Raw genomic sequence first — 21,096 nt, forward strand, 5'->3', positions numbered from 1 at the left:
GCGCTCAGGGAAGGGATTGGAACAGGATGGGAAGAGGAGGGGTATGGAAGGAGCAGGGGCAGCAAAAGGTGGGGCAGGGGTTCAGGGTCTGGAGGCAGTTTGGATCTGGGGTAGGCGGCTGGGGTACAGGAGGGGGTTTGGGGTTCTAGGAGGGGGCTCAGGGCTGGGGGTTAGGGTGCAGGGTGGATTGGGTTGCTGGCTCTGGGAGGGGGCTCAGGTTGGGGCTTGGGATGCAGGACGGGGATTAGGGTATGGCCTCCCACTGGGCAGCACTTACCTCTGGTGGCTCCCAGTCAGTGCCAGGTGCCGTGAGACTAAGGCAAGCTCCCTGCCTACCCCGGTCCCACACTGCTTCCAGAAGGGTCTAACGTTCCCTTGCGGCCCCTGGAGGAAGATGGGAGGCCTGTGGCTCCACACGCAGCCCCTCTCTGCAAGCTCTGCCCCTGCAGCCTTCCCAGACAATGGGAGCTGCAAGGGCAGTGCTTGCAGGCAGCAGCAGTGCACGGAGGGAGACCCCTGCCCCCCAGCCACAGGGCTGTGTTGTCCACTTCCGGGAGTGGCATAGGGCCTGGGTAGGCAGGGAGTCTGCCTTAGCCACAGCCACACTGCGCCACTGGAGATTGTGATTGACTCTAGGATAGACCAGTTGATTGCAATCGACCAGTTGGTGACCACTGCTTTAGTGTGATAAGAGTGGGGAATTTCTGCTTGTTGCTCTCTCCCCCCCATCTCACTGACTGCCCCCCTTTCACAAGTCTGTCCCTCCTTAGGGACTTCTCATGAAAACATCTCTCTTGTGAGCTGAAGAGGAAGAAAAGGAAGCAACAGTTGCCATGGTAACTGCATCTGCATAGTCTCGTTGGAGCCTGAACAAAGTTTTCTCCTCTCTGGACTGGCTGAGGCTGATTTCGCTGGATTTGCTCCCAGGCAACCAGAACAAGGAGTGTGGGCCTCGCACATGGCCAGCCCCGAGCTTGCTTTCTGTTGATGCTGGCGTAGACACAGCATGAGTGGAGGCATCTCTTTGGCCCATCAGCTGAGTGTAGGGTGACCAGACAGCAAATGTGAAAAATCGGAACTAGGGATGGGGGGTAGTAGAAGCCTATATAAGAAAAAGACCCAAAAATCGAGACTGTCCCTATAAAATCGGGACATCTGGTCACCCTAGCTGAGTGTGACTGGCTTGAGGCACAGACTCAACCACCTTGTCTGCACAAGCATGGCCTGGCTTGGCCCTGATAGTGTTTTGTGCTGTAGCAGGGGTCTCAGAGCACATTCCTTGGGTTGTAACAGCCTCATGTCCTGTGGTGCGGGAGATTATCCTCAGTCCATTTCACAGAGGGAAGACAAGCATAGAAAGGCTGAAGCCAATGGTTTTTGAAGACATTTCTGTGGCTGCTCAGTGGAGCTATTGGTTCCATCAGGTCTTTCTCAACAGCCTGGCAGTGAGGCATGCGCTCAGACACAGAATTACATTGTCCTTCCATGCAAAGCTGACCACTCTCTTACCTCCTTTCCTACCTGTCACAACTCCCTGCTCTCACCAGTCTCTTTCTAGCTTCTCTTCCAAGCACCCAGATCCCAACTCCATGTGGCACCTGTGGACCACAGTAACATCTCAGCAGGGGTGGCTCTAGGTATTTTGCCGCCCCAAGCATGGCAGGCAGGCTGCCTTCGGCAGCTTGCCCCCGGTCCCGCGGATTCGGCGGCACGCCTGTGGGAGGTCCACCAAAGCCGCGGGACCAGCGGACCCTCCACAGACATGCCGCTGAAGGCAACCTGCCTGCTGCCCTCGTGGCGACTGGCAGAGCACCCCCTGCGGCTTGCCACCCCAGGCACATGCTTGGCGTGCTGGTGCCTGGATCCGTCCCTGCATCTCAGGCTCTAGCAGCAGCTACCAGGAAAGGGCACTGTGGAGAAGAGGGGCAGGTCAGGAGATGTATAGAGCGTGTCTCTCAGCTCATCTGTGTTGCTCTGTGCCCCACCACTGCAGCATTGGAATGTGATGGGACAGGATGGGTTCCTGGCTGGAATGACCAGATTGGTACATTTTCAATAAATACTTTCACTACAGAACACTCACCCCACAGTCAGCACAGCTGCAATAAGGAAATGTCACCAGAAGAGAGAGGTCATCGTAGTAAGTGAAGATGGGGTTTTACTCCACTCATTTGAATTGGGCACCGGAACCAGAGCATCCCAACGTGCCTCACTCAGTAAGGCATGCACCAGAGGGATGTGCTCAAGGACATTTTTCTTCTGAAGATGCCAGTGTCCCAGAGTCAGACTAGGAAATAGCAAGTGATGTCCTGTCCCAAGTCCCACTCCTTTGTGATGCCAAGTGAGATGCTGTCCACATTCAGTTAGGCAGCTCTTCAGAATGCAAGTCTCTCCTCTCTCTTGTGTTCTTTGATTAGCAATTGAGAGTTAGCCCCCAGGTGTTTGTTAACATCCCCATTCAGAGATGGTACTGCTGTGACCATCTAATCCAACCTCCTATGTAACACAGGCCAAACACTGGAGCAGTTCAGAAAGAAGGAGTGTCGTGCCGCCATAGGCCACTAGACAGAGAGAGCAGTTGTTTGCTCTGCAGAAATAAATCCTAACTGTACCAGGGAACTGACTCGGAACCTTTTGCTGCCTTAGGCTTTGTCTACACTGCCACTTACAGCGCTGAAACTTTCTTCGTTCAGGGGTGTGAAAAAACACCCCCTGTGAGCAATGCAAGTTTCAGCGCTTAAAGTGGCAGTGTAGACAGTACACCAGCACTGGGAGCTATTCCCCTCACAGAGGTGGTTTTATTACAGTGCTGGGAGACCTCTCCCCGTCCTCTGCTGCGTCGGCTGTGTAGACATACCCTTAGTAGAGGCCAGCTGCACCAGAATCAAACAGAAATGTATAGAATGAGAGTGAAACCCTCCTGACCAGGTCCCCAGCTGGTATGCATTCATCTCTCTCCACTGAAGTCTGTGTGCCTTCTCTGCACTGCCATCTCCCCGACTGCATCAGCTAGTGTCTGAGAACCCCTCTGCTGCACACTTGGGAATGACTAACATGGGAGCAGGCTGCCAGGTTGCAACTGTTCTGCTGAATTGCTGTATTATTTAACTCTCTTCCTGGTTGATTTGCTATTAAATTATGGTTAGAGTTTCATTAGCAATCCCCATTGGGCATGGGGCTTATTAGTGTTTTAGTGGCTAAATCTTTGCACGTGCATCCCTAGAGCTCAGCAAAGGGATTGTGCTGATGAGCTGCAGGAGCAGATGGCTCTCTGGGCATTACAAGCCAGATTTGTAAGACAGCTCAGCTCCCACTTAGGCATCTAAATAAAGGACCAGGCTTGCCAGGGAGCTTGGCAAACTGGGCTGATGAACTCCTTTGAGAACGTGGCCCACATCACCCCCGGCAGTTTTGCCTGGAGATCTGTCACAGCCCCATCTGCCTGAAGCTTTTGGCGCTTGCTGCAGCAGTCCAAGCACTAGTGACCTGGAAACGCTGTGCCCTGGGTCACAAGTCCTTTCACTACCAAGGCATCCTTGGCTATGGTACTCTGCTGAGCCTCTCTGGAGAGCTTCATATCCATTATGTCCTGGTAATCTACCATGCTTCATTAACACCTTCGCCATAAGAGTACGCTGCCCTGGACTCACCGTTCTGTGCAACCCAAGCAAAAGAAAATCTCAATAAGCCAACAATCATAGTAATGTCGGGCTCAAGAGGTTGTCTAGTCCAGCCCCCTGCACCAAGGCAGGACTGAGGAACCCTAGACCAGCCATGACAGCTGTTTGTCTCACATAAATGTTGGAGAAAGCAAACTTTCTCGAAAGTCCGCCTCTGATAGAAAAAAGACCCAAATTAATCAGCACTCTGCATAGGCCAAGACAGGAGACATTAGGCCCCGCTATGCAGGAATCTGAACTCCACTTGCGTCGTTACCCACTAAGAGCAGTGAATCAGAAAGGTGGGTCCTAGCACTACACCATGCAATTCCGTAGCTTGTACAATGCACTGCAAAGCAGCCAAGATTATGCACAGAAGCAGTCAATCATTGGAATTGGTGCATCAGTCACCAGGTCCTCTTGTCCGCTGCCTGTCCTTCTGGGACACAAAGTGTACTTGCAGACTCTCTCAGTGGAAATTTTGCAATAGACCACAAGTGGGGACTTCACAATTCCATAAGTCAGAGATCAGACCAGAGATCATGTCGCTTTCCTACTCCTCTGGGATATATCTACGCTACGAAATTAGGTCGAATTTATAGAAGTCGTTTTTTCAGAAATCGTTTTTATACAGTCAATTGTGTGTGTGTCCCCACAAAAAATGCTATAAGTGCATTAAGTTGGCGAATTGCGTCCACAGTACCGAGACTAGAGTCGACTTCCAGAGTGTTGCACTGTGGGTAGCTATCCCACAGTCTCCGCCACCCATTGGAATTCTGGGCCTGATAGGGCAAAAACAGTGTCGCAGGTGATTCTGGATACATGTCGTCAGGCCCCCCCCGCCCCCCTTCTGTGAAAGCAAAAGCAGACAGTCATTTCGTGCCTTTTTTCCTGGGTTACCTGTGCAGACCCCATACCACGGCAAGCATGGAGCCCACACAGCTGACCATCACCCTAAGTCTCCTGGGTGTTGGCTGACGTGGGACTGCATTGCTACACAGCAGCAGCTCATTGCCTTTTGGCAGCAGACGGTGCATTACGACTGGTAGCCATTGTCATCGTATTCCTGGGTGCTCTTTTAACCGATCTCGGTGAGGTCAGTCAGGAGTGCCTGGGCAGACATGGGAGTGACTCAGCCAGGTCATTCCTATCTTCTGCCAAGCACCCAGGAGATGATGATGGCTAGTGGTCGAACTGCACCGTCTGCTGCCACCCTAAAGATGTAAAAGATAAATGGAGTGGATCAAAACAAGAAATAGACCCGATTTGTTTTGTATTCATTTGCTTCCTCCCTCCATGAAATCAATGGCCTGCTAAACCCAGGGTTTTGGTTCGATCCTTGAGGGGGCCGTTCTGTGTGACAGTTGTTTGTGTTTCTCCTTGATGCAAAGCCTCCCCCTTTGTGGACTGTAATTCCCTGTAAGCCATGTTGTCAGTCGCCCTTCCCTCCGTCAGAGCAGACAATCATTTCGTGCCTTTTTTCAGCCCAGACGCTATAGCACTGGGATCATGGAGCCCACTCAGATCACTGCGGCAATTATGAGCACTGTAAACACCATGCACGTTATTCTGGAGTATATGCAGAACCAGAACCTGCCAAAGCAAAACCAGGCGAGGAGGTGACAGCAGCGCAGTGACGAGAGTGATGGGGACATAGACGTGGACATACACTTCTCACAAAGTACGGGCCCCGGTAATGTGCACATCATGGTGTTAATGGGGCAGGTTCATGCTGTGGAATGCCGATTCTGGGCCCGGGAAACAAGCACATACTGGTGAGACTGCATAGTGTTGCAGGTCTGGGACGATTCCCAGTGGCTGCAAAACTTCTGCATGCGTAAGGGCACTTTCACAGAACTTTGTGACTTGCTTTCCCCTGCCCTGAAGCGCCAGAATACCAAGATGAGAGCAGCCCTCACAGTTGAGAAGTGAGTAGCGATAGCCTTGTGGAAGCTTGCAACGCCAGACAGCTACCAGTTAGTTGGGCATCAATTTGGAGTGGGCCAATCTACCATGGGGACTGCTGTGATCCAAGTAGCCAAGGCAATCAAAGAGCTGCTGATACCAAGGGTAGTGACTCTGGGAAATGTGCCGGTCATAGTGAATGGCTTTGCTGAAATGGGATTCCCTAACTGTGGTGGGGCGATAGACGGAACCCGTATCCCTATCTTGGCACTGGAGCACCAAGCCAGTGAGTACATAAACTGAAAGGGGTACTTTTCAATGGTGCTGCAAACACTGGTGGATCACAAGGGACGTTTCACCAATATTAACATGGGATGGCCGGGAAAGGTACCAGCGACGAACCTGACACCAGTGCGGTTAGAGGAGCACAGGAGGGCGCAGTGCGCATCAGAGAAGCTTTAAAAACCAGTTTCATGACTGGCCAGGCTACGATGTGACTGTTCTGTTTGTTTCTCCTTGTTGTTCTCTGGGGTGGAGTGAGCCCCCCCGCCCAGCACCACATTCTTGGGTGTCTGGGTGAGGAGGCAATGGAACTTGGGGAGGAGGGTTGTTGGTTACACAGGGGCTGTAGCGGCGGTCTGTGCTCCTACTGCCTTTCCTGCAGCTCAACTGTACATTGGACCGTATGAGTTTGATCTTCCATCAACCTGAGCATCGACTCTTGCCTTCTGTCAGCAAGCTGATACCACCTATCATCTTCAGACCGCTACCTCTCCTCGTGTTCATATTGTGCTTTCCTACACTCTGACATTGTCTGCCTCCATGCATTCTCCTGTGCTCTGTCAGTGTGGGAGGACAGCAGGAGCTCAAGGAACATTTCATCCCGAGTGCGTTTTTTTCGCCTTCTAATCTTCACTAGCCTCTGTGAAGAAGAAACATTCATAGATGGTGGAGGAAAGGGGAGAGTGGTTAAAAAGACACATTTTAGAGAAAAATGGGTACACTCTTTCACGTTAAACCTTGCTGTTCACATTACACAGCACATGTGCTTTTGTTTCAAGGTAGCATTTTGCCTCTTGTATTGAGGGCCTGTCAGTTTGGTGTGAGAGATCACTCACGCTTCACCCCTCCCCCCACCACGTGGCTAACAGCGGGGAACATTTCTGTTCAACCACAGCCAAATAGCCGAGCAGGAACGGGCACCTTTGAATGTCCCCTTAATAAAAGCACCTTATTTCAACCAGGTGACCATGAGTGATATCACTCTCCTGAGGATAACACAGCGAGATAAAAAATGGATGTTGTTTGAATACCAGCAAACACTGGGATCGTACGCTGCCATACTTTGTTATGCAATGATTCTCAAATACGTGTTGTTGGCCTGTATAATACTTATGGCAATGTCCCTGGAGGATTTCCGCTCCATCCCCATACACATTAACAGACCTGTCCAGTAGCTGTACGGGCCATGAATTCCAGGGCAAATTGATCATTAAACATGCTTGCTTTTAAACCATGTGTAATATTTACAAAGGTACACACCAGAGGTCCCTTCTCTGCCTTCAGGGTCCGGGAGCCCGCCTTGGGTGGGTTCAGGGTTTACTGGTTCCAGGTCCAGGGTGAAAAACATATCTTGGCTGTTGGGGAAACTGGTTTCTCCGCTTCCTTGCTGTGAGCTATCTTCAATTTCTTCATCATCATCTTCCTTGTCTCCAAAACCCGCTTCCGTGTTGCATGATTCTCCATTGACGGAGTCAAAGCACAGAGTTGGGTTAGTGGTGGCTGCACCCCCTAGAATAGCATGCAGCTCATCATAGAAACGGCATGTTTGGAGCTCTGATCCAGAGCAGCTGTTTGCCTCTGGTTTTGTGGTAGGCTTACCTTAGCTCTTTAATTTTCACATGGCACTGCTGTGCGTCCCTGTTATAGCTTCTGTCCTTCATGCCCTTTGAGACTTTTTCTAATGTTTTGGCATTGCATTTACTGGAACAGAGTTCAGCTAGCACGGATTCGTCTCCCCATAGGGCAAGCTGATCCCGTACCTCCCATTCGGTCCATGCTGGAGCTCTTTTGCGATCCTGGGACTCCATCATGGTCACCTCTGCTGATGAGATCTGATGAGATCTGCACTCACCTGCACCTTGCCACACTGGCCAAACAGGAAACAAAATTCAAAAGTTTTCGGGCCTTTTCCTGTCTACCTGGCCAGTGCATCTGAGTTGAGAGCTCTGTCCAGAGCAGTCACAATGGAGCACTCTGGGATAGCTCCCGGAGGCCAAAACCATCGAATTGTATCCACACTACCCCAAATTCGACCCGGCAAGACCGATTTCAGCGCTAATCCCCTTGTCAGAGATGGTGTAAAGAAATCGATTTAAAGAGCCCTTTAAGTCAAAAAAAGGGCTTCGTCGTGTGGACAGGTCCAGGGTTAAATCGAGGTAACACTGCTAAATTTGACCTATAATCATAGCGTAGACCAGGCCCTGGTCAGACCAACTCAGCCATGCCTTCCCTGCTCTGCCGCTTCTGCCTTGGATGCTACACAAGATTCAATGAGACAGAGCGATGGTCATTTTGATCACCCCCTGCTGGCCCAGACAGTTCTGGTTTCTCAGTCTCCTCTGCCTGTCCTCCTGACCATCGATTCCCATTGTCAACTTCCCCGATCTGACCCAGTACAACGAGAGGAGCCAAGATCCCAATCCACACAAGCTACACCTCAGATTGTGGTATTTGGATGGGCATCTACTTTAGTACAGATATGTTCTTCAGCTGTACAACATGTTCTTTCCAGCAGCAGGAAAGAGTCCACTGGGCAATGTTACCAAGCCAAGTGGAAATGCTTCACTTCTTGAGCTCAGCGCAAAGGAGTCTTACTAGAATTCGAAAGGTCCCCCTCATTCTGTACAAAATTCTGTCCTTAAAGTCATCAGGTCTCACCTTCAGTTCTTTGAGAGTCCACCTGGTGGCAGTTAGCGCGTTCCACCCTCTGGTGGAAGGTTGCCCTGTCTTTACACACTCACTAACCGCTAGGTTTTGGAAAGGCCTCCCACCCATCTAACCAACTGCACCCCAATGAGACCCGAATCTCGTTCTCTCTGCGCTGATGAAGCCATCCTTTGAGCCATTAGCTTTGTGCTCCATATCCCTTCTTTCCATGAAAATCGCCTTCCTGGTTGCAATTACTTCCTCAAGATGGGTTAGCGAGCTCGGAGCTAAGATGGTGGACCCTCCTGTGATGATATTCCACAGGGATAAAGTCTCCCTAATATTATTGAAATATCAAGTCTGCCTAGCTGAGAGCCAATAACAGCCTGACAGGGATAAGGAAAAATGCTTTATTTTGCAGAAAAAAGGAGAGCCTTGTACCTTGGTATAAAAAACTTTACTCGATACAAAAATCAAGAATCTTTTATACACACTCACACACAGGCTTCGGTTGTGCTAGCATTTGATTGGTGGTTAACAAACCCTGCACTTCTGCAATCTGCTCAGCAAAAACCAGCTAAGAACCAGCTTTAACTGCCTTAAAACTGATAAGGGGAGACAGTTTAAAAATTTAGGGTACTGTGTTTGTGAGGCTTTTGCTTTTTTTTACTGGCTGCTTGTAAGCTATTATGAGGGGCTACCAGTGACTTCTACAGTCCCCCCTTCGGGCATGACAATCTGGGCTGTCAGATTGTCAGAACCGTTACGTAATTTGCAATCAAGCTGGAGGGATAGATACTGGTTTTTTGTATGGACAGCAGAGTCCCTAGTCACAGCATTACAGAGACATTTTGCACATTGCATTGTTACTTAAATAATACATAGGAAGAAAAGAGAGAAAATAATTTATTTGACAATTGTACGGAAAAGGCCAGTAAACCATGACCCAAGGTCTGGGAAGAGGTTCTTAAAACTAAAGGTGTGATTAAGAGACAGAGCATGGAAAACAACAGCAGCAGCATTTTTAATAGCTTGTAAATCCTTTTCAATTAAACCAGAGTGATTAACATAAAAACAGCATTTTTTTTCGATGAGAGCACATGCCTCCCCTAATTTAGCATTCATGGCATCTAGCACATGTTTATTTTGCAAAGTTATTTTTGCTACTTCATCAATCTCTCGTTGCAACTTTTGGAAAGCGTTTATTGATGTATCGCTGTTTTTTTAAGCTTTGCAGAAATATTTATAACTGCTTTTTTGAGCTTAGCCACCCCTAACCCAGGAAAGAGTGCATGGACAAAAGAGTGGAATTTTGTTTGTTTGACAACTAAGGGATTGGGGCACTGACTATAAATTAGTTAGGTATACCAGGTGGTCTAATTTCCCAAATGTTTTGGTGAATAATTTAGTTCCATATGCATTTTTTTTATGGACCCGTCAGGATTTGGTATGTGAGAGCCCACACTCCCCTAACCGGTCCAAATGCTTGGAAGGAGCACTGTGAATGTTTATACTTTTACCCAGAAAGTGTTCAAGTATGTTTTTATGACCACAGATTAGATGATATTTATTGCTTTATTGCATGCAATGGCTTTCACCTTGAGGAATTACGAACAAGAGGTTTAGTTCCGCCCACACACCTAACACTCAAATGAACAGAGCAGAAAAACAACAGTAACCGGTTAAACAGAACAGAACCAGAACCACATAGCAAACCAGAACCAGATAGTGTTTTCTTATTCTATTAGGACTCACCTTATTGGAGCACGAACGCCAGGGGCTGCGGGAAATGAGGAAGGGGGGCTAAACACCCCAGTGGTGCCGCTCCTAGTTCGCCGCAGCTGTCCAGAGTCCGATGTCCGAGCTAGGAGAGTCCCATCTGGGTCACCAGAAACTGTTATTGAAATACCGGATCTGCCTAGCTGAAAGCCAATAACAGCCTGACAGGGATAAGGAAAAATGCTTTATTTTGCAGAAAAAAGGAGAGCCTTGTACCTTGGTACAAAAAACTCTGCTCAATACAAAAATCAAGAATCTTTTATACACACTCACACACAGGCTTCGGTTGTGCTAGCATTTGATTGGTGGTTAACAAACCCTGTACTTCTGCAATCTGCTCAGCAAAAACCAGCTAAGAACCAGCTTTAACTGCCTTAAAACTGATAAGGGGAGACAGTTTAAAAATTTAGGGTATTGTGTTTGTGAGGCTTTTGCTTTTTTTTACTGGCTGCTTGTAAGCTATTAAGGGGGGCTACCAGTGACTTTTACACTAGGGCTGCACCCCAAATTTTTGCCAAAGGTGGTCTCCCAGTTTCATTTGAATCAAGCCATTCACTTACCTGTTTTCTTCCTGAGACCACACACTTCTGCAGAGGAATGTCAACTCCATTCCCTCAACATACAGCGATTTTTGACCTTCTACCTGTAGAGAAATAAACCAATCAGGAAATTCCCTAGACTGTTTGTTGCAGTATCAGAGAAACTCGGGGTGGGGTGAGAGGGATGGGACAGGCCATCTCCACCAAGAGAATCTCCAAATGGATTTCAGGTTGCATTATACGCTTCTACCAACTGTCAGGCCTACTTCCCCCTACAGGGGTGCGATCTCACCCCACGATAGCTCAGCCTGTGACCATGGCTTCCCTTCAAGACATTCCATTTGTAGACATATGTAGAGCAGTCATATGGAGTTTGGTGCACATCCATGCAGCAAACTATACCTTAGTGCACGACTCGACAGCAGATGCCTCCTTCAGCACTGGAGTTCTCCACACGACCATTCCATCCTCCTCCAGCTTAAGTACTGCTTATCAATCACCCTCAATGGAATACAATAGGGACCATCACTCGAAGAAGAAAAGGATGTTACTTATCTGTAATAGGAGGTTCTTTGAGTTGTGTGGTCCCCATTTGTATTCCACTCGCCATCCACCTTCCCCTCTGCTGTGGATTGGTCAGTTTGAAGTAGGGAAAGAACTGAAGACAAGGTTGGTCTATCCCGCCCTTTATCGCCTTGGATGGAAGTACAAGGTGAGCCATGGTGCATGTGCAGACCAATGGACACTAACTTTCAAATTCTCCAACTTTAGACACATGGTGCATGCGTCACCCCTCAGTGGAATACAGACAGGGACCACACATCTTGAAGAACCTCCAGTTATAGGTAAATAACCTCTTATGTTAAGGCCTAAACTTACTATTAAATCATTTACATTAAATGAAAAATTATTATTAATCAGTACATATTTGCTGCTGAAGTTTTAAAGAAAGTCAAAACTCTCTACTGATGGAAATCACTAGCTCAGCACCTGGAACTAGAGTCTGCTGAAGGGCTAAATCAGCTTTTGACTGCAGTGGCCTCTTCTGCAGGTGCAGAGTGAATATTTTCATCATTTTAATTTATTCAATTAGTTCAGCTCAATGATTAGTAAAGAAACCAGTTGAGAATTGAAAAGGCAGGAAAGCTTGTTTTCCTCTTCCAGTCTATGAATAAAAACTAGGTGTGAGAGGATGAGCTCTACAAGTTCTAAAATCTTGAAGGACATGGTAACCAAAAACAATCAGTGAAATCTACTAACTATAGATAACACTGAATTCTAATTTCCATCTGAATTGAGCTGGACACACATGAGAAGTAAAAATTTCATCATCTAGTAAATGTCAAATGCATCATTTGCCATAATAAAAATATAAAAATTAAGACTCTGAACACACAGAATTTAGGCTGTATAGTTGCTTAAATAAATGTGTATAGATATAGTGTATCCTCCTGTTAGCCAAAAGAAGCACCAAATTTGGTGTAACGGCCATATGTAATTGCAAATCATCATGTTTTAATGTCTACCAGACAATGAGAATCAGCCTTTCATTAGGAAAATAACTAAAAGTACAAATGCAAAACAAGATTAAAATTGATAATTTAAATTGAGGTTTCCTGATTACTGGTTGAAATCATGATTAAAAGTTTGACTTAAATCACTTTAACATAAATCAGTCTGCCCTGTGGGATAACCCTGGCACCTTTTTGCTGGGTAGGGTACAAAAGATGTGTCTGCTTTGGGGGCAGGGGAGTCTGTGCTATAAGCTAGGCCCTCTTCTCTCTCAGTAATGGGCCGCTCTTCTTTTTGCTCCAGTTACCGTGGAGCTTTGGCTTTGGGACAGGCTGTCAGGGCGACAGAGTTGTGTGGCACTTACTAGCCAAGAGTTCTTTCCTTTAGTTTATGGATTTGCTTTAATTTAGTCCCCACAGCAAGTATCTGAGCAGCCTGATCCCCCCACAACATTCAAACTCCTCTGCACACATGCACGCACACACACCTCTTTCCTGCCTTGCCTGGCCCTGCCTTCTCTCAGCTCAAGATCAGACTGCTTCACTAGCTCTTCGTTAGACCTTCCTAGCACAAAACACAGGGGCTCCTCCCCTACCCTCCCGCTTAGAGCCCAGCCATACTGAGACAATTAGACCATGTCTGTTCCACCTCCCTGAGCAATATAAATTTCGCCAGCATAAGTGGTAGTGTGCACAGCGCTAACAGAGCTACCACCGCTCGTTAGGGGTGGTTTAATGACGCTGGCAGGAGAGCTCTCTCCCATCGCAGTAGAGCGGCTACACAAGAGGTTTTACAGCAGCGTACATATATCAGTATGGCTGTGCCGCTGTAAGCTCTGTAGTGTAGACATAGCCTGAGTCAATCTCATCTGATCTTCATTCATTTCAAATGCTCCCTGGCACTCACTGATGTCAGAGAGAGAGAGTGCTCTGCTGCCAGCTGGGCATGAAATGGCTTTGGGGCTGAGGGTCACAGTCCAGGTCCAGTGGACAGGCCTCCGTGTCATTTGAAGACCCACCCCAGCTGGCCCCTTTGTTGGCAGTCTCAGCAGAGAGGCCAAGGGACAAGTCGGAAGTCCCCTCCCCCATGAAGGGTGTCTCTCCAGGAGGGTGAGGTGTGTCGGCAATGAGCAGCGTGAAGGTCGGAGTCAGACTGTGCTGGGGGCAGATCTAGGCCCTAGCGTTGCAGCCACACCAGGCTGTCAGCTCTGCACCACACCAGGAGCTGCTCATTCACTCCAGTCTCCCGACTGGCTGGAGGCAGCGGAAAGGTTTAGGAGCTGTCGCTCTCATTGCAGCCTTCAGGCAGTGTTCTGTCTGATCCATCTGTATCTCACATCCATCAGCAGGTGTTCAGTGGCTTTGGGGAATTGTACTTTAGTGCTGTTATCGTTAAATTACCTTTCAAGTGCTGGCTGTCGAAGCTAATACATCGGTGCACACTGCTAATGTCGCAGGAAGGTGCCTGCTGCTGGGGGCAGCCTCTGAAGCTGGGCTGGGGTTTGTATGGGTGTCTAACCAGCGCTCTTTGATCTGGGCCTTTTCTCTCTGCAGTGAGATCAGTTCTGAAATACACAATGCACCAAACTCCACTTCCCGGTGTGCTCTTGTAACAGCAGTGAGCATGTGAGTGCAGCTGTGCTGCCCGGCTCACGGGGGGGGCGGTGAGAGAGAGAGTAGATGATGAGGAGTGAGGATGAGAGAGTAGAGAGTGTTGTGTGTGTGTGTGTGTGTGTGTGTGTGTGTGTGTGTGTGTGTGTGTGTGTGTGTGTGTGTGTGTGTTGGGCGCATGAGCAACAAACCACCTGTCCCTTACCCCATACTGCTCTACCTTCCTCAACACTCTGCCAGTGCACAGCACGCAGGGTACTCTGGAACAGTGGTTCTCAAACTTATTTGATCACGCCCCCTTCTTGGTGTCCCCTGCCACACAAGTACATATACTGACAAAAAACATCAACATTCAACTCTCACAAAATATGAAAACCACTAAGGCACTGATTAAAACAGAGCCGTTTAAGTATACAGGAAAGTGAGATGCTGCTTACTGGCATTGCACTGTTGTTACTAGTGTGATGGATGCTCCTGGTTTTTGGAGCAGAGCAATTCCATGAATGAGCTAACAATCCTTTGTAGTAGGAGCAAAAGCAAAACTGTGATTGTGGTAGATGCTAGGGTGATCAGATGTCCTGATTTTATAGGAACAGTCCTGATATTTGGGGCTTTTTCTGATATAGGCGCTTATTACCCCCTACCTCCTGTCCCAATTTTTCACACTTGCTATCTGGTCACCCTAGTCGATGCTTACAATTACACATGTGCACTGTGCTTTAGAAAACGGATTAACACACAGATAACAAAGACTTTGTATAATGCTATGCAAGCTTAACAGAAATTCATCAAAATGCACAGCGCTACCAGAAGACATAATATGTCTGGAGGAATCAGCTTTGCTAGTTATTCATTGCTGTGGGTAAAATGTGTGTAGTACGTTTATTTCCTACACACACCTCAGAACATATAGGGCGCATTTGAGAACCTGTGCTCTGGCATAGACTGGAATGACCAGGACGATTGACTCTCAGTTTAAGGCATGTAAATATGTTTTGAGTCAGACTGTGATTTCTTGAGACAAGGCTCAAATGATCCCAAAAGGATGAGGAGACTGACTAGCCCGCACCAGATTCAGAGTTACCCAATGTTGGTGACATAGCGATATACTTTACTACCAGCCTTCAGCAGTTAGTATTTTGTATTTATGTTGTGGAGTCTGTAGGGAGCCCCAGGCCCGAACCAGGACCCCATTGTGCTAGCACTGTACAAATACAGCACAAAGAGACAGTCCCAACCTCAAAGAGCTGGCAATCTAAGGACAAGACAAAAGACACCAGATGCAGACAGACAGACAGATGAGGAGAACAAGAACACATGAGACAGATTGGTCACCACAATAGCCTGTGGTCTCAGCGTGCCAGAGCCTACCATGGTCAATACCTTCTGTCCCCAAGGATCCCCAAGTGCTTACCACACAGAAGTGCACATCAGCACCCCAGCACAGCAGCGTGGGCCAAGAACTGCTTGCAGTAGAACCTGCAGGGGGCTTGGGGAGACTGAGCAGGAATTTGCTGGGTCTGAGCAGCTACTTTAACAACCAGCCAACCCCTTTCTGTTTGCAGAGATCAACCTCCAAGGGGTTCTTGCTATGCCATAGGATGGACCACATCTTCCTAGAGATCAGCTCATGGAGCCCCAGCACTGACCCACAGTCACACAGACCCAGCCCCACCGCACTGACCCACCTCTGTCCCTATTAATGTTCACGTAATGTCCCTGCTCTGTGGAGATATGAGAGCTGGGACATATTTTGTGTAGTTCTCATTGCCTCTGAGCTGGTCAGTGTAGCCAGTTAGTTCATTCTGTCATCCACGTATGGTCAGTTCATATACAATCAATGCTAAATAGATTGCAGTTGTAGGATTATAGACATATAGGTTTGACAGTGATGAGTGTATATTAGGTAGATAAGGAAAGCAAGGCTGAGACGCATGGCCTACAGGCTGAGACCTGTAAGATGTCAGCTTAGCCATACTAGGCTGTAGGCATCAGAATACTTAACATGAGCGAATGACCTAGGAATAGCCCTATGCCCATAAAGTCACAAGGTTATTGTAAAGATGGGCCAGTAGGTGATTGCAGTAGACCACAGCATATTGTCTGAGACCACAAGACACCTGATTGTAACATCAAGGAATGTCTGTGTTGACCGCATTGTATATGTTGTGCGTAGATGCTAATGAGAATAAGAGGAACTATAAGCAATCTATAAAACGGGGCACCCCCATGTTCCTGAGATGTAGAAGTACTAATAAGGAAAAGATGGCGGACACCTTTATGCATATGCATAAGGTGTTAGACATAGGTAGAATTGCAATATATAAAGGGTTCCCTGGTTGGATAAAAGTGGGAATACGCACAGGAAAACCCACAGCAGCAGCTCTCCCCTTACCAATGATCAGTTGGTGAGAGGTCCATCGTTCCTATGAGTGTCGTTGGGGACATGAGGATGACTGCAGGTATAATTACTGCATAGGTTTGTGGAGAGTTTCTATAGGCATGGGTAATTGTAACTTTGTTTAGTGCTTTAATCAAACTTTGTGCTGGTGATTGTGTCTGCAGTTGGTATCCTTGGTCTCTGTGTGTCCCTGGAGCCTCCACATTTGAGAAAAGCACCAGAGACAGTTTTGCTCTGTTGAGCTTGAAACTGTAGTGACTAGAGCCAAACCCACAGTGGTGTAATACAACATCACTACGTTCACTTTAAATGAAAGTGTACATTAGCCACTGGTCACAGCCAGCTGCATGGCGCGGAAGGCCAGCAATGCTCCAGGGACAGCTAGTGATCCCTAGTTGGCAGTTTGGGAGCAGTAAGGTGGGATGTGGATATGGACTAGCCCTGGGAGGGTGTGCATGCTGTGTGGTCCAGCCCTGTGGGTTAGCATCCCAATTTCTGAGTGACTTGCTGACATCTTTGCCAAGGTACTATTTTTCTCTGAAGATTTGCAATAAAAATGGATGATGAATGTAACATCCCATCTCCCCTAAAAAGGTGTCACCGGGTTGTTAGTGCCACCAGGAGCTGGCATTGCAGCCAGCCAGGACATTGAGGAGGGGGCTGCCTTTCTTGAGCTTCTAACACAGGATACTGGCATAGTTGGTCCCAGCTGGTATGACATATTGTGCATCAGTGTCGCTGTCTTATGCTCTGCTTGTGTGTGAGAGAGAAGTAGGGAGCAGGAGACCGACAGGGAGAGCAAGATCCTTGTGGACTAGAATGTACATGCTTCTGTTTGCACAAGTGCGTGTGTTTGTATGTGTACATGCGTGTGTGGGTGTGCCTGTGTGTGTGCGAGTGTACGAGAACCTCTCTTTGTCCTCCGCCACAGTGCCCAGTGCCGGCAATCGGGTGCTGCTAGGTGGGAGGGTGTGGGCAGGTGGTGCAGAGGGTTCACTGGCCTTTCCCTTACCTCCCCCAGTACGAGTTTAAAGCAAAGAACATCAAGAAGAAGAAAGTGAGTCTCCTGGTGTCAGTGGACGGGGTGAAGGTACTACTTAAGAAGAAGAAGAAGGTAAGAGGCTCTGCCCCCTGAGCCAGCGCTGCCTGTGCAGTGGGGTCCCCTCCACCTGTGGGGACAGGTCAGGGCCCTTAGTGTGAGTGATGGGGCTATGGCTGTTGCAGGCTCTGGGGTGTGTCCTGCCAGCTGACCTCTTGGGCAGAGGGGAGAGGAAGTTGCTCCTGCAGCCAGGTGCAGAGCTCTGGCTAGCTTCCCTGTGCATAGAAAGGGCCTATCTGTTTACAGAGTCTTTGCAGGGAGCAGGCCCTTTGGTTGGTGGGGCCTAGAGGGGCTGCAGGGATTGGCCAGGCCCAGCCTGCAGCAGACATAGTGTTTGCCTCAGGCTGCAGCTAGTTCTCTGTGGGAAGCAAGCGGTTACTGCCCTGGAACCAGGCCCAGAGGGAGGGGGAATTCATATCCAACCCCTCTCTTTTCTGTGGGGGCAGCCTGCAGGGCTGTGGATGAGGGGGCTGCATTGTCATTAGCAGTGTCATGGTACAATTCCCCACTCTGAACCTTAGCGTCCAAGAGATGGGGTACCAGCATGAATTCCTCTAAGCTTAATCACCAGCTTAGAACCTGTAGCGCTGCCACCAACCAGGAATTCCAGTGCCTGGTACACTCTAGTTCCCCCAAAACCTGCCCGGGGACCCCCAAGACCCAGACCCTCTGGATCTTAACACAAGGAAAGTAAACCCTTTCCCACACCGTTGCCTCTCCCAGGATTCCCCTCCCTGGGTTACCCTGGAAGATCACTGTGATTCAAACTCCTTGAATCTTAAACAGAGAGGAAAATGCACCTTCCCCCTTCCTTCTCTCTCCCCCTCCTCAGGACCTCCAACCCAGAGAAGGACAGATTAATCCTTAACACAGAGAGAAATTAGCCTTTCTCTCCCCCTTCCTTCTCTTTTTCCCCACCGTTCAATTCCCTGTTGAAATCTCAGACCCAGTCCCCTGGGTCTCACACAAGAATAAAAAACAAAAAAACAAATCAGGGTTCTTTTAACGAGAAACTTTAATTAAAGAGAGAAAAACAGTAAAAATTACTTTTGTAAATTTAAGATGGAATATGTTACAGGGTCTTTCAGCTGTAGACACTGGGAATACCCCCCAGACTAAGTATACCAAGACGAGAAGTGAAAATATGCTCGTTCAGCAAAATACAAATTTGAACTCCTTCCAGCCAAATGCACATTTAAACTCCTTCCAGCCAAATGCACATTTGCAAATAAAGAAAACAAACATAAGCCTAACTCGCCTTATCTACCTAGTACTCACTATTCTGAACTATTAAGAGCCTGTATTGGAGAGATTGGAGAGAAACCTGGTTGCACGTGTGGTCACTCTCAGAACCCAGAGAGAACACCAACCAAATTCTAACAGCACACACAAAAACTTCCCTCCCTCAAGATTTGAAAGTATCCTGTCCCCTGATTGGTTCTCTGGACTGGTGACAGCCAGGCTTACTGAACTTGTTAACCCTTTACAGTCAAAAGAGATATAAAGTACTTCTGTTCTACTAACTCCTACTATCTGTTTATGACAAGCAGAAAGCTTGGGGGTGGGGGAGCCCCAGTCCCCAAGGTTACACTGGTATCTTCCCAAGAACACCTGGGTTAGTATGGGCCAGCCCTGGTCCGGGGGGTGGGGGGAGGGGGGAGGGTGAGACACACCTTTCGCTGAGCCCAGGAAGTACCAGTATCTGAGCTGCACTGTCCCGGAGCGGTGGCTGGTCATCTGCGGCCAGCCCAGGCAGGAGGGAGGGACATGGTCTGCCACTGACCCCTGCGAGGCCTCACTCTGCTGCCTGGCCCAGAGTCACCACGGGCACCAAGGCAACATCCGCTCCCCTGGCTGACTGCATTGTACCCTGCTGTGCCCAGGTGTGAGTGGGGACCCAGGGGCTGGGTAGTGGTGGGTCTGGCCCAAATAGCGGGATTCACCTTCTGCCCTGGCGACGGTGTGAAGGAGCAGGAAATAGCCCCCATATGGCTGGAGAACGAGTGCTGGCTCTGCCCCTGGGCAGAAAGTGTCCTGGTGGGTGGGTGTGCTGGTTGGGGGAGCTGAGCCACTGCAGTGGCTCAGACAGGGCCCTAGCAGCCCCTGGCTAGCAGTGGTGTAAGCTGCCTCCCCTCTGTTCCAGGTCTTGGGGTCAGTCAGGCCCAGGGAGCAGAGAGACCAGGTTTGCACTAGGGAGCCCACAGTGGGCCAGATGCATCCCTCTTCCCCAGAGCAAGGCTGGCCATGCACACTGGAAGGGAGCAGTGCTCCACTTTGGCCCAAGCAAACTGGGAACAGCGTCTTGGTAGTAACAATGAAGGTGCTGACAACCTGCGCCTGTGGACTGGCCAGGACTGGGAGGCCCTGGGCAAACTGGACCCCACAGAGGAGGCTAAAAAGCACAACCAGTGAGACCTGTGGGATGTGGCTTGTGTGCCACAGGAGGGTATGAAATATGTCCCAGTGAGCTGTACAGGGCTGGGGAACCTGTCTCCTCAATGGAAGCAATGGAGGCCAAATATAAACATGTTCATCAATATCTTTAATGGTCCATGGCTCCTACTGAATTCACAGCCTTGAAAAACCCATCACAGACCTTGAAATCTGTGTAGTACATGGTAAAAGCACACAAGAGACCAGATTTCATGGGAGAGACCAGCGTTTCTCATACTGAGGGTCCTGACCCAAAAGGAAGTTGCAGGGGGGTTGCAAGGTTATTTTAGGGGGTTGTGGTATCACCACCCTTATTTCTGCACTGCTGCCTTCAGAACTGAGCGGCCGGAGAGTGGTGGCTGCTGACTGACAGCCCAGCTCTGCGGGCAGCAGCACAGAAGGGTGGCAACACCATATGATGCCATCCTTACTTCTGTGCTGCTGCTGCTGGGGTGCTGCCTTCAGAGCTGGTTTCCTGGGCAGTAGCCTCCACTCTCCAGCTGCCCAGCTCTGAAGGCAGCACTGCCACCAGCAGCAGTGCCGAAGGGTAACAGTACTGCAACCTCCCCTCCAATAACTTTGCGACCCCTTCCTCTCCCCCATGTTCTTTTCGTGTTAGGAGCCCTACAGTTACAATACCGTGAAATTTCAGATTTAAATAACTGAAATCATGAAATTTAAATGTTTTTAAATCTTATGACTGTGAAATTGACAAAAATGGACTGTGAATTTGTTAGGGCCTGTAACAGTGCTGCCTCCAGCAGGACACAACTGAGAGTGTCAATTCAGGACAGATTGCTGAGAGCAGGGCAGTTATAGCCCAAGGCTGGGGTTCCTTTACTATCAAGGCACACCAAACCAGCCAAAGAGAGAGGACCCCAGTTTTACCCCACTGGCTAACCAGAAGTCACTCTAGCAGTTGCCTCAGGCATTCCAGTTTCCCAGTATCATAACCAGCAGCCACTTCTTATGAGGACAAATGGTTATGAAAACCAATACCCCAGTAAAAGGAAAAAGGTTCTCCCAATCCCAAAGGGCCAAGCCCCAGACCCAGGTCTATATACAAGTTATGTCTTACCCACAAATCATGCTGTTGCCAAACCTTTAGAACCTAAATTCTAAAGGTTTATTCATAAAAAGAAAGAAATATAGAAGAGAGTTAAAATTGGTTAAATGGAATCAATTACATATGGTAATGGCAAAGTTCTTGATTCAGGCTTGTAGCAGTGAT

At 48.6% G+C, this 21,096-nt stretch overlaps 1 protein-coding gene across 5 annotated transcripts in view; it reads left to right on the forward strand.

Annotated features, from left to right (window-relative positions):
- NOS1AP (nitric oxide synthase 1 adaptor protein) overlaps window positions 1–21,096 on the forward strand; it is a 169,913-nt gene that overhangs the window by 80,228 nt on the left and 68,589 nt on the right. For 4 of the 5 annotated variants that reach the window (XM_032790954.2, XM_032790959.2, XM_075067993.1 and 1 more), the window contains one exon: window positions 17,355–17,447. The exons of the other annotated variant lie outside the window; for it this stretch is intronic. In XM_032790954.2, coding sequence (XP_032646845.1) covers window positions 17,355–17,447 — 93 coding nt within the window. The remainder of the gene's footprint in view (window positions 1–17,354; window positions 17,448–21,096) is intronic. 5 annotated transcript variants of the gene reach the window in all.

The sequence above is a fragment of the Chelonoidis abingdonii genome, chromosome 7, assembly GCF_003597395.2.
Source record: "Chelonoidis abingdonii isolate Lonesome George chromosome 7, CheloAbing_2.0, whole genome shotgun sequence".
Lineage (NCBI taxonomy): Eukaryota > Metazoa > Chordata > Testudines > Testudinidae > Chelonoidis > Chelonoidis abingdonii.